Source organism: Lathyrus oleraceus, chromosome 2 (assembly GCF_024323335.1).
Source record: "Lathyrus oleraceus cultivar Zhongwan6 chromosome 2, CAAS_Psat_ZW6_1.0, whole genome shotgun sequence".
Taxonomy (NCBI): domain Eukaryota; kingdom Viridiplantae; phylum Streptophyta; class Magnoliopsida; order Fabales; family Fabaceae; genus Lathyrus; species Lathyrus oleraceus.
The window spans coordinates 1,154,638-1,167,927 of NC_066580.1; the positions used below are offsets into that span (position 1 = coordinate 1,154,638).

Consider the following 13,290-nt stretch of genomic DNA (forward strand, 5'->3'; position numbering starts at 1 on the left):
GAACATCCAGACACTCTTTTGCATGCTTTACAGGACTATGCTACTCCTAAAAGAGTTTGGTCTGACTTAGTTAATTATGATAATAAAGATCTTTTCTTTTCCGTTTCTTGTTTAGATTAGTTAGTCCTAAATATGTCTCATAAGTTACATCATTCTTCTCATGATTGGGCTGTATTATGGGCACTGGCTGTCACCTAATTTGATCCTGGAGAAATAAAAAGCTACACAATCCCATCTTTGTCTTTCTTCAAATTTTGAAATATGAAATTTGCAATCAAATCTCTCTTTGCAGTGCCAACATGACTCTTATCGACCTATTTCTCGTCAATGGTGTCCTCCTTAGGCTGGATTTGTCTCAATTCTGATGACTCTAGTAATGGAAATCATGTTGCTAGTCGTGGGGGTTTTATGTGATAACCTTGGGCTTTGACTTGGTGGTTTTTACAAGTATCTTGGTAATTATAATAGTCTTTCTGCTGAGTATTGAGATGTTAGTTTTAGTCTAGAGTTTTCCCTAAAGATTATTGTCCTAGTGGGCAACAAGAGTGTTGTAGATTCTCTTGTTGGGTCGGGTCTGGCTCGTAGACAAGGTTTATCTTTAGCTAGGCATATCCTGCTTCTCAATCATAATTTTGATGTTGTTGTTTTCAAGCATGTTCTTAGAGATTCTAATAAGTGTGCTGACTTTATGGTTAAGCTCGAGATGATGGCATTTGGTTGGAAAAGTGCCTGACTGAACTTGTCATTTGCTGATGATTGATTGTATTGATTCCTCTCTTAGGCTTGTTGCCTAGTTTCTTTATTTTTGGGCCTTTGGCCATCTATTTCTACTAAAAAAACATATCATGACACCTTCAATAACTCTTTATCGCATATCCGTACAACAAAATCAATTAATGGATTTAAAGATACTATTATATAAATCATGTATATAAAATTTAACATCAGTCGAAATCATTTGAATTGTTTATGGGATGCGTAATAATTAACGTATTAGTATTACGAAAGTTAATCAAAACAGTTAATTTTGATAATCTCTTCAACATATTGAATGATTTATGATTGATATTATATTTTATAGATATGATCTATATGGTAGTAACTTTCAATTCAATAGTTAATTTTATTATATAGATATGCACTAAAGAATTATAAGAGAGTAAGTTTTTTTAGTTTACTCCAAATCATAACTTTTAAATTAGATTTATTCAAATGGTTAATTAAGTAAAAATGTTAATGTAGTCATTAAATTAGATTCAATTCAAAGATTATGAATGATTTAGAGTAACTTAAGAAAATTTACTCTTTGATTAAGTTAAACTTTTATATATATATATATATATATATATATATATATATATATATATATATAATATATATATATATATATATATATATATATATATATATATATATATATATATTCATTTTCATTAGTTTATATTAAAGATGTTGTTTCAATGTTTTATTTCGGTGTAGGAAAAATATATTTAAATAATTAATTATTTATTAATTTAGTAATGTATGTTTTAATTAGAATTTTTAGAGCTTCGGCTCTTTTAGCTTTTATTGTTCATAATAGATTAGCCCATCTATTATCATCATCAACAATTAACGTAATCTCTTAAATTATTTTATTTAGAAGCCCATAATAGAAGACGTATTCTATTGTAAAATTTATAACCACCATTGCTAAGAATGAAGTTAATCGATAAATTTGATGATGATTGGTATTTGATGAATAGAAAAGTTGTAGGATAAATTCGACAATAAATAGATTAAAGTGTCTTTTATCTTGTTGCGCAAGAAATAGTTGCGTAAATGTTATGGACGGAATTAGAAATCATATACCAAAAAAGATGGTTAAAATAAAGGCTCTATTGACGGCAATCGGTGAATCTCATATAAAAAAATCTAAAGTGTTTTTGAATATATAAACGATTTTAAAAAATTAATAAATCAACTCAACCGTGCTTGAAGATGAATTGCAAACACAATTTTAGTCCAATCACCTTAAATTTGCATAGTTAACTTTTAACCTTTTTTAATAAAATGGATTAATATATATTGATTGTTATGTTAGTATTTTTTCTCCTTGTCAATAGTCAAATTGTAATTTTTTAACTCTTTTACTCTTGATGTTTCTTCACGATTATCAATTTTAAAATCTTTAATTTATAAATCTTAATATCTATCTTACAACTATTAATTATTAAAAATGTTACTATCACTTTTTAATAACTTTATTATCAATATTAATTTAAATAAATACTTATAATAATTTTAAAACTTCACATAAAATAATTTTCGCAAATTTCTGAACATTGAAGTTGAAAGAAAATTCAGTTTGATTATTTAAATCGAAAATACTTAAAGAAGAAATTTATGATTTATATATTCAAAACCAAAAGTATGATACATCAAAACTTCTGGAAAAATCGAAGATTTTTTTTTGGAGGTTTGATCATTTTCAAAAACAAAAATTTAAAGAAATTAAGTTTTGAGTTTTCACGTCGAGTGCATTGAAATTATTATATTTTAGAGGGTATAGAGGCAAAATGGAGTGTATGAAATCATATTTTCCAAAAAAGAAATATAGATATTGGGCCTGCTTATTTATTCCACTTATTTTTAGCCACGCTTTTATTAAAACATTTATTACTTTGACTGGAATATTTTATTGTTTTGTTAATTTTTCATTTACATTTAATTTTTAACTTCAAAATAATTTTGTCGAAAAAAATCAAAAAAATCTACAATTTTTTAAAGAAAATGTTTGTATCATTTTTATATTTATCAGAATAAATAGATTAATTGGTCAGCAAATTTTAATTTAATTGATTAAAACGGATATTGTTAAGTTGTATTTTTTCATAAAGGTTTAAATTCTTGGGCCTCATAAGAATTGCTTGACCGCTTCTCATGATGGATGAAAACTTTATCCTATACTTCTATATTTATCCCTATTTTGTGAAATATTTCAATTTTGTTCATGTTTAATTTTAATAATTTACTATTTTATTTTTTACTATTTATTTAAAAATATATATTTAATTTGAAGGAGTTTATATCCTATAAATGTTTTTCGAATAACTACTAAAAATGTCCGATAATTTGAAGTTATGTTATCTAGTTTGTTTTTCCTTTTATTGGAGAATGTTATTCAGTTTGTATTTTTTTAAAATTGTATCAGATAACTTTATACAATACAGTGTATTCTATTTGTGTATCGAAATACTTATTGTTAATTTATATGGTGAATCACATTTTGTTAACCGGAAAATTAAAGGTAAGTTATCTGACAGTCATTGTTGCAATTTTTTTTAAAAAAAATTTTGTTGCAACAATGAAAATTCCTTTACAAATATGCGTTAAAAATTAAATATGTGTGGATACCTCTGATATATTCTCAACTATACAAAGATTCGATACACGAGAAGAGATGATAAGATAGATTAAATGGATTGAAATTAAAAATAAAGTAACTATTATAATCACTCGTTCACATACTGAAACAAGCAAGAGAGGAAAAAGCAACAAAGTAATATTTGATTGTGATAAATGTGAAAAATACAAGGATATAGATAATGGAACACACACTGCCACTAAGAAATGTGGTCGTCCATTCAAAATTAGTCCAACACCGTTGAAAGATGGGCCTGGATGGAAAGTTGATGTAAAATGTGAACTTCATAACCATGGTTTACCTGATAGATTAGAAGGTCATTCGTTTGTTGGTAGGCTAAGCACAAATGAGCAGCAACATATTATTGATTTGACAAAGCGACATGTTCCACCAAGACACATATTGCATTCCTTGCAAGAGAAAGATCCAGAGAATGTCATTCGGATCACACAAGTATATAAACATACGATTAAGTTAGAAAAAGAGATAATAGGTCATATAAGTGAAATAAAATATTTGTTTAAGCTGATAGAGGACACATGCCATGTTTACTAGAGTAGAAGAAGAGATGACTCAGAAGTTGTGAGGGATATTTTTTTATCCCACTCAGATTCAATTAAGTTGTTGAATATGTTTTCTATTGTGTTAGTTATGAACAAAACCTACAAGACAAACAAAAATAAACAACCTCTGTTTGAAATATTTGGCATGACGTCAACCGAGTTGACATTCGGTGTTGCATTTTCCTATATGGAATCTGAGCAAACGAAGAAGTTTTGTTGGGTGTTAGATAGGATGAAACAATTGTTTGTCAAGAAAGATTTATGTCCACGAGTGATTTTGACTTATAGAGATCTTACTTTGATGAAAGCAATTGAAGTTGTGTTTCCAAGGACGATTAATTTGCTTTGTCGATTTCACATAAAAAAAGATGTTGGTTCAAAATGCAAGCAATATGTGGTGAATGACATGCAAAAGGCGATAGACACAGGAAGTTATGTGGGCTAGTGATGAGGTTGAGTATGATTAAAGTTTGCAACAACTTAAGTAGGAATATGTAGATTGTGGTGAATTTATTGATTATGTGAGAGACACATGCTTGACTCCTCATAGTCATACATTTTTTGGAGCATGGATTAATAGAGTGCTGCATTGGGTAACACCACGACTAATAGGTATGTATCGTTAGTATCTTTTGTTTGTATTCTTTTCTATGTGTTGGTTTAATTTTTTTTTATATTTTTAATTTAGGGTTGAGTCTACTCTTTGGAAGTTAAAGTATATGTTAGGGAATAATATATGTGACATGGTTAAATGTTGAGAGACTATGAATATCAACTTGAAGTTACAATTGGACAATGTTAGAGCTTCTTTTCAGAAAAAAATTTATGAAGTTGAGCACACGCACACTAGTCTAACACTAGTCTATTTTAAGGTAATGTGTATGGATCGGTATCCCGGGATGCTTTGAGACGCGTAACTGAATATTTATCGAGGGTTTGTTATGTGGGAACCAACAGAAAAATATGTGGTATTATTCTTAGGATATGTTATGGGTTGCCTTGTGCTTATGAGTTAGAAAGATACACATTTTGTGGTATACCAATACCAATAGATCTTGTTCATGTTCATTGGAGGAAACTAAGCATGTAAGTTGAATTGGAGGTAGATGTACATGATGGATCAAAGATGGATATGAGTAGTGCAATAGATGAATTATGGAAAAGGTTTAGGTCACTAGATCTTGATGACACTCTGTCATCATGTAATTTTATTAAGCATTTGCATATTTTTTTATTAGCTTTAGGTTAATTGTGTTCAAGTTATATGAAGAAATGAGAAGAAGACGAATAAGTAAAGAAACAAAGCAGAAAGATGAAAACATGGAGAAATTATGAAGAAAAGAACATTTTCAGCATAATTTACAATATGATATATGTTCAATAATTTGATCATATATGAAGTTTCGTAACTCGGATTGAGGCAGAACATTTTGCAAAGGAAATCTAACATCCAAGGCTACAACTTTTATGGGTAAGTCAAAATCTAAATCGAAATATAAAGGGACTAAAAACAGTGAGTGAAAATATGACGTTCTTACAATGTTGAATTGTGTATTGTATTTTTTCTCTCAATCCTAAAAGCACAATATCAATTTCTATTTAAAGAGAAGTAATATAAGGGTTCGAAGGGGATGGATATCATATTTTAGAGAGCATTGGACGCCTGCAAGAGTTCAAGGAGATAGGATCGAAGGTTTCTTTCCATTGAAAACCAATTTCCATCTCCAAATTCATGTATCTTTCTTCTAAACATATTACTATTATTAATTTGATTATGAGTAGCTATTTTTTCTTAGATTAGGCCTTTTGAGATGACTATATTCTGATATGTTTGAAAGATGTTATTGGTCAAGTACTGCTTCATTAATTTACAATTCTAGTATTATTCACTTATATTTTGTTCTTAATGTTTTTTTTATGTTTACGAATATATGAATTAATATAGGTTTTGAATGATTATTGACCCTAAATTTTGAAACGTGGCCTAATTTATCTATTCAAAATTAGTAATCATTTAATAGATAATTATAATTTGGTGATATAGGAATTAACGTGCAATAAAACCTGTTTTGATTTCTATTTCACATAAGAGATTAGGGGATTGTTATTAAAAGAGGGGGGTTATACACCAAGGAATTGAGGATAAATAATTTTTTAATTCATTGTAGTATTAGATGATTAATAATATTAATTAATTATAACTTAATTTAAAATTAAAAAAAAAACCAATGCACTCATGAAGCAAGATGAGTGGCACATGCTCTTAGAAAAATAATGGATGTGTCGGAGATATTGACGCATGAGTATTGAATGCGCTAGTGAACATGACGCCTATTAAATGCATGCGTCAACGATTTTTCTTTTATTTAAAATATGAATATTTTGATAAATAATTTAAAATAGTATTAGTTATTTTAGTATTTAATTTTACATAGTTATATGAAAAAAAAATTAGAATAATGAAGTTTCTATGCCTCGTCGTATTAAGACTTACTTTTTTTTTTTTAAGTGTTTGTAGTACATTTATGACTATCGATATTTTTCTATTTAGAAAGACTACATTTTCCCTATATTGAGAAGAAGTGGAGAGGTAATAAAAATAGTTTAATTTTACAAAATCTAATATTTTAATAAAAATGGTGGAACTCTAGTTTTGAAATCCTTATTAAAAGACCCACAATCTCAATAATAGTAAGATGGCCCTGTTAGCTAGATAGAATCAAGAGAATTATACCGAAAGAGTGTTGAACAATATTATTGAAAATGGAAGCAAAATTAAAAGGAAACTCCGTATTAATACTAATTCTAAAAAAGTGACATTATTATCTAATAATCATGGCTCCAAAGGATAACAAATTAGTAACATAGCTCAAGTTAGAACAAACTATAGCTAAGCAAAAGTTTGTATACATCTATAACAAGAATAGCATAATTGAATGTATAGAACATCAAATAAATAAATAAATAAATAAATAAATAAATAAAACATAAACATACACTAAAAGTTAATTAATAAGTTGAATGAACATAAACAGTGACGAATAATAACACTAATTAACTAAAGCAATATGAAGTAGTAATTAGTATAATAAGTAGTAAATAAATCAAAGTCCTAACTTCAAATCAAGAGTAAGAGGTGAAGAATCATCATCATCAAGAGGAGAAGGTGGTGGAGGAGGGAGAGGAGGAAAAGGGAAATTCAAATCAACATTAAGAAATGATGATTTGTTAGAAGTTGTTGCTGTAACAGAATTAGAATTAGAATTAGATGAATCAAAATGACACCTCTTATGTCCACCAAGTGCTTGTCCAGTTGTAAATACCCTCAAACATATTCCACACTTATGTCCTCCTCCTCCACTAATTTCATTAACCGTTTCCCCTTCCACGTCAGCATTGTAACCGTCACGAGGTACAATCATCAAATTCATCGTCGAGTGGTGGTTATATTCATCATCATGATGATCAGCACCAGCACCGCCACCACCACCACCGCCACCGATAAAAGCATGATCTTCTCCTCCGCCAACTCCGCCTTGAGTTTGTTGTGTCCACGTCATCATCTTACTAGTGGAAGCGGTTACTGTTGTTGTTGGTGAAGAAGTTGTATTGGCGAAACAGCCCTTGACATTCTTGTGACTCGCTCTGTGTCCTCCAAGAGCCTGATGCGATCCAAAAACCTTGTTACAACACGAACACACAAAATGAGTATTACTATTGTTAATCTCTTGATCCATAACCGACGATGAATCATCCACAGTAGTAGCCACCGTAGTAACTGCCGCAACCGCCTTAAGCTTAGCGGTTTTGTTGATGCTGTTGTTGTTCGTCTTCGAATTTGAATTTGCAAGTAAAAGCAAACAAGCAGCAACTTCGTGATCTTCCTGCGTCATGATTGAAAACTGAGAAGGACTGTGACTGTGAGTATGCGGTTGTTGTTGTTGATATTGTTGATGCTGTTGATGTCGTCGGAAATTCGGAGGAGGATTGATGCCTCGCCATTGACGTTCAGGATGGCAACGCATGTGACCAAAAAGAGCTTTCCATGACCAGAATTTCTTGCCGCATTCAGTACAAGCACGAGGAGTGTTATCGTTGTTGTTGTTACCTGATGAAGACGATTCGGTTTCTCTTCTCTTTTTTCCGGAGAGTGAAGAAGAAGATGGACGGTGATGATGGTGATCTTTCATGATGAATTCTGCATTTCTGTGATGATCGGAATTATCTTGTTCTCTCATATTTCATAATTGTCTCTCTGAGTTTTTAAAACCAACTAACCATAACTTTTCCCAATTCATGCATTCCACTTATCTACACACCCCAGTCCCAAGCGGTTACTTCAACTTCCTCTCCCTCCCTTTCAATCGACGGTTACTTTTCTTTTTTCTTTCTTAATTAATTAGTTAATTATTCTGTTTTTATTAATTAGTTAATTATATATACTATAAAAAAAAACCAATCTATTTCCTAGTAAAAAAAGAAAGTCATATACTTTTTTTAAAGCCAAAATATATATTAATATAAAAAGTCATCTACTAAGGACAATGTGTGTCTAGAGTAAAAAGACAAAGAAAAAAGTTTTTTTTTTCTCAAATATACCATTTTGTTTCCAATATTAATATCAAACATCCATATTTTTTTCAAAACTTTCGAAATACTATCTTTTCAAAAAAAAACTATTTTGAAGTACATCCGTCAATTTAATTGGCCCTTCTCTTTTATATTTTTTAATAATATTTATTTTCCTGTTGATTTTCTTTAAAAAATTTAGTCATATAGAATTTACTATGAATTTTTAATTGGTTCTTCTATAAATAATTAAAAAATAATTATAAAAAAAGCATAGATCCTACGTAGTGCGGGTCTTCATGGTATGATTAGAAACATCGTCGGGAATGGTGAAGTCCGGAAAAGAAAATTTGTTACGGTAAAAAATTTGGAAAATTTTTTGGAGATGGCTCAAAGTTCAAATTTTGGAAAAAAAATGCTTGGTATCGTGAGTCTCAGATCAACATCAACATTTTTTTATTTTCATAGATCCATTTCAATTCCAAAGGCTCTGATTTTAATTTTGACAATTAATTATGCTTTCTTGCGGCTTGGCTCAATCTTTTTCAATTTTTAGAGGATAGAATGTAGGATAGTAACTTGAATACCACTGATGCATTTGATCAATTGGTTTGGCCTATTGATGGAACAAGAAAATTATCCCTTAGAGAAGACTAGAATTATAAATCTCATGATTCTTTAAGAGATGACAATTTCATGAAATTTAATATTTTCATGAAACTGTCCCATCCAAATGTCGAGATTAAGCATTTTTAGGCATTGCTACAAGAACTTAATTCAATGTGCACTTCTATCATTTACAAGCGTGAGCTCATTGCATTTAATGTCGAGATCAAGCAACAAACAACGAGTAACTGATTAACATCGACAAATGGCAAATACTCAACTCATAAAGCAATGAAGACAATTGAGTGATTTTCAAACAAATCAATGAAAAGCTGATAACACAAGTGCTTCTAAAATCTCAGACATTGTAACACCACAAAGCTGATAAAACAGATGGATTTCTTCTTTACCGTGCTCTAGTTTGTAGATCTGGTCCCAAACTCAAATCTCATGAAGGACTTGCCTCCCAAGACTAAAAATTACAAGAACTAAGCAAGAAAATTGTAACACCATGTCGACAAGATTGGTGCATCTTTCAAATGACTCTCCTGAGCTCTCCGGTATTCAGTGCATATTGGCGGTGCTGGGACAAGATTGGTGCCACCTGAACTGCCGCTAATATTGAAGCTAAGTCATCAGAAGTCGGTTCCTTATGTTTATTAGCTGCATGCATAACTGTTTGCAAGATTTGAAGAGGATCCCCATGGCTTACAACCAGAATTGCACATCTGCAGGATATGAAACCGACCAAAATAACATTAATGGATAAAATATACCAAAGCATACTTAAAGAAATAAGAACAATCTCGATGTTGAATAATATATTGTAACCTAGGTTGTCGATAGCGCGCTATAGCATAGCAGTACGGGACCTCGCCGCCATGCTTTTGGGCTGCTAATAGCTATCCTCCATAACGGAAATAGCGTCCGCTATTTATGATGTCGTGGCGGTGCAATAGCAGCGCTATAGCGGTTCTGTAGCGGTTTACCGACCGCTATTGTGAAGATGAAGGCAATATTGTTAGTTTGAATTTTTTTTCAAGGAAAAATGGTATTTTTCCCTTTTATTTGACTAATATAAAAGCTCCTAGTGATGCTCTAGGTCATTTCCAATTCTCTCTTCACTCAAATCAGCACACGGTGGATCTAATTAGTCGTTGTCTCTCTTCCGCAAATTTTCCTCTTCCACATTCTTCTCAACCTAAAAATCAGCAAGTGGTGGATCTTTCTCATCCATTCTTCCAAATTCCTGTTCACCTATTCATCTTTTTCTGCACTTTCTCAACCATTCACATCTATTTCTCCCGTGTTTTGCTAATCTCTCATCTATTTGGAGATGAGGAGTTGGAGGTGGAAGAAGAAGAGTTTGAAATTGAATCAAGTGATGAGCAAGATGATATTAATATGGTGGAACTTAGAAGTGAAGATGAAACATAATTTAGTCATTTTTGTTTACGTTTATAATTTGGTTTAGTCATTTTGAGCACATTAATGATTTGATTTTGATGGGAACTAATATTGTGGTGCTGATGGAATTTATGTATGTTGTTGCAACTTTTCTTTTAAGTATTTATGTATTCATGTTAAGTATTTACCTTGGTTTTTAAAGCTCATATTAGCGGTCATCCCGCTATCCGCTATGCCGCTATAGCATTTTGGGGGTACGGCACTACGCGCCACTATCCGAGATTAACAACCTAGATTGTAACCACAAATAGAAGACCTCGCAGGCTGGATCACAAGTCGAAATAATAAATCAACTACTTGAAATTTTGGATAGTAGTTACATATACAAGACTCAAATGATATTTCAGGCAGAAATCAGTACCCTTCAAATTCTGATTCAATTACGGCCATTGTTTTTGCAAGTCTACCGGCAACATCTTTAACACTTTCTCCTCCTTCCGGTCCAACAAAAGGATCTTTCGCATCTAATTCCCAAATCTCTGCATACTGTCAATGAATGGAAGAAGAAAATCAGTAAGTTTTCCAATACTGCAGTTGGTTTTAGCATACTTTAATTGTGAGGAATTTGGTGCTCGAAAGTTCCTGCCACGGCAGGGTCCAAGAAAGGATTTTTCAAAGCAGTCATAACTTTCATTTGCAAAATACTGATTTTCTAACTTAAACTATGTAGACAATAGAAGCAACTCCAACAATTGCAATACGGCTACCCTTACATAATATGTTTGTAGTGGCACTAATACTCTGTTTGGCATAAAAAATAGCGGATAGATGATAAACGAGCTTATAGCGGATGAACTCATAAGCTAGTTGATGACAAAACAGATCTTTTTAAACATATTAACTTATAAGCTATAAGCCATAAGCTCAAAATATGACATTGTCAAACAAAGCCTAAATGGACTTGATCGGAATCTGACTAAGGTTATGAATCACAATCACTGCATCATTAACTCGTGATCAATGATATCACATATAACTATGGTCAAAAGTGGCCTAATTTGCGGCTACAGAGACATCAAAAACCTTAATGGAGCTGCACAAATTGCAGTTAGTAACATTTTTATAAAAGCTAAACAGAATGTTATTTAGCATGACTTACTTTATCATGAGACAAAAGCTCAAAGGAAGGACCAAAATACCGCTCTCGAAGATCATCGATCACCTGCGTAAACAATTAGAAGCAATCAAGTAGTGAAGTTTTGTTCTATTAGGATGAACAGGGGTATTTCAGTAAATTTTATAGACTCGCTGACCTTACACTGGGAGCCATCAAAAGGAATGTTCAATTCAGTTGCAACAAATTTTGCAGTGTGAGTTGTTCTTGAAAAAGGGGAATAACAAATGCGCACATTAGCCAGAGCTATATTATTAGCCTGTAGTTCCTGTTCAAAGTGAAATTGTTAGGTTAAAATTGAAAACACAATGTATTAATCTATGAAGCATTGACACCTCAAAAATGACCGTGTTCGACACAGACACAGGATTGGTAATAATAAAATAAAATGAAAAGTACCTTTTTAAAGGAAATTCCGGCGATTTGTGCTTGATTAACTCCGTCGGGGGCTAACTGAAATTCAGGGCGTGTGCCATTTTCCTGTGATTTGATTAAATAGAAATTGAAACATAAACATGATTAATTAAAGTAATTAAAATTGAAAAGATGGGTTGGTTAGTTAGTTACGATGGAGGAAACAACGATGCCTCTCTCATTGGGAATGCTTTTGCCATGCCTCAGAATCCAATATCTGTTTTTTAATGCCAAAGACATTCTTGATTTCAGTTATTTCTCTCTTTCCCTTTCTCCTCTTCTATTAGTAATTTAGTTCACTACAACTATATTAAATACTTCCTTTTCTTTTAATTAACTAAAAACTTTAATATTCTTTAGGTTCTATCTAGTAGGAGTATTTTTTTTACAACAGAACTGCATGGTGGCAAGACGGATTTGTCTCGAGACTCTAAGCAAATAAGGTGGTCTCCTCCTCTTTCAAATTGGGTGTGATAGAACACAAACCGAACTAATACAAATGACTCGATAGTTAGATGTGTTCGTCTTTTAAGACATTGTATCGGTGAGTGACTTAGAGGTTTCACAAAATGTTTGGATTCTTGTAGTGCATATATTGTTGAACTTAAGAGTGTGTTAGACATATTAAAATTAACAAAAGAGTTTGGGTTTTGAGCGATTAAGCATCTTATAGATTTCAAAATAGTTGTTCAAAATATTTTGATTTTCGATTATTATATAAGTATCTTTGCTAATGTATGAAGCTAAATCCAATCTGTGTTCATCAAATGATATGTATAAGTAAGGAACTGCTATTAAATTATAAAACATTATTAAAGTTAACATAAATTTATCGTATTTTAAAGTAAGGAATTGTTATTAAAAAATTGAGAAAAATGTTAATAAAACATGATTAAAATATAAAATATTATTAAAATTAACATAAATTTATCATGTTGTCATTGATATGTATAAAAAAGGAATTATTAACGGTCGATCTGATAAAGAATTATTATTTTGTTTAGAAAGAACATAACTTGATGAAATGTGAGTAAGATAGAAATACTTGAAATGGAAGAAAAAAAATGCTCAATTATGGAATATGAATTCGGTTCTACCACACTTGCACATTAGTAATGTTTTCCGGTCTTTGAAAGTGATGTTTTTCTTAT

General features: G+C 31.1%; 2 protein-coding genes across 2 annotated transcripts; both read right to left on the bottom strand.

Moving 5' to 3' along the window:
• Positions 1 to 7,073: 7,073 nt before the first annotated feature.
• LOC127120980 (zinc finger protein ZAT3-like) lies at positions 7,074 to 8,229 on the bottom strand. Its single transcript, XM_051051602.1, has one exon. The coding sequence runs from the start codon at positions 8,205 to 8,207 to the stop codon at positions 7,074 to 7,076; it is 1,134 nt and encodes a 377-aa protein (XP_050907559.1). The 5' UTR covers positions 8,208 to 8,229.
• Positions 8,230 to 9,396: 1,167 nt separating this feature from the next.
• LOC127117453 (uncharacterized) lies at positions 9,397 to 12,520 on the bottom strand. Its single transcript, XM_051047472.1, has 6 exons — positions 12,293 to 12,520; positions 12,125 to 12,205; positions 11,865 to 11,993; positions 11,711 to 11,773; positions 10,973 to 11,097; positions 9,397 to 9,872 (listed from the first exon to the last, which is right to left on the bottom strand). Exons 1-6 carry the CDS (start codon positions 12,377 to 12,379, stop codon positions 9,680 to 9,682), a joined length of 678 nt encoding a protein of 225 aa, XP_050903429.1. The 5' UTR covers positions 12,380 to 12,520; the 3' UTR covers positions 9,397 to 9,679.
• Positions 12,521 to 13,290: the final 770 nt, after the last annotated feature.

Excerpts from the sequence above, each read along its gene's own strand:
- LOC127117453 (XM_051047472.1), bottom strand. The coding sequence starts at position 12,379 with ATGTCTTTGGCATTAAAAAACAGATATTGGATTCTGAGGCATGGCAAA. Across the intron at positions 11,774-11,864 it reads TTGATGGCTCCCAGTGTAAG|GTGATCGATGATCTTCGAGA; the intron begins GTCAGCGAGTCT and ends TTGTTTACGCAG. Across the intron at positions 11,098-11,710 it reads AGCTTTTGTCTCATGATAAA|TATGCAGAGATTTGGGAATT; the intron begins GTAAGTCATGCT and ends ATTCATTGACAG.
- LOC127120980 (XM_051051602.1), bottom strand. The coding sequence starts at position 8,207 with ATGAGAGAACAAGATAATTCCGATCATCACAGAAATGCAGAATTCATC.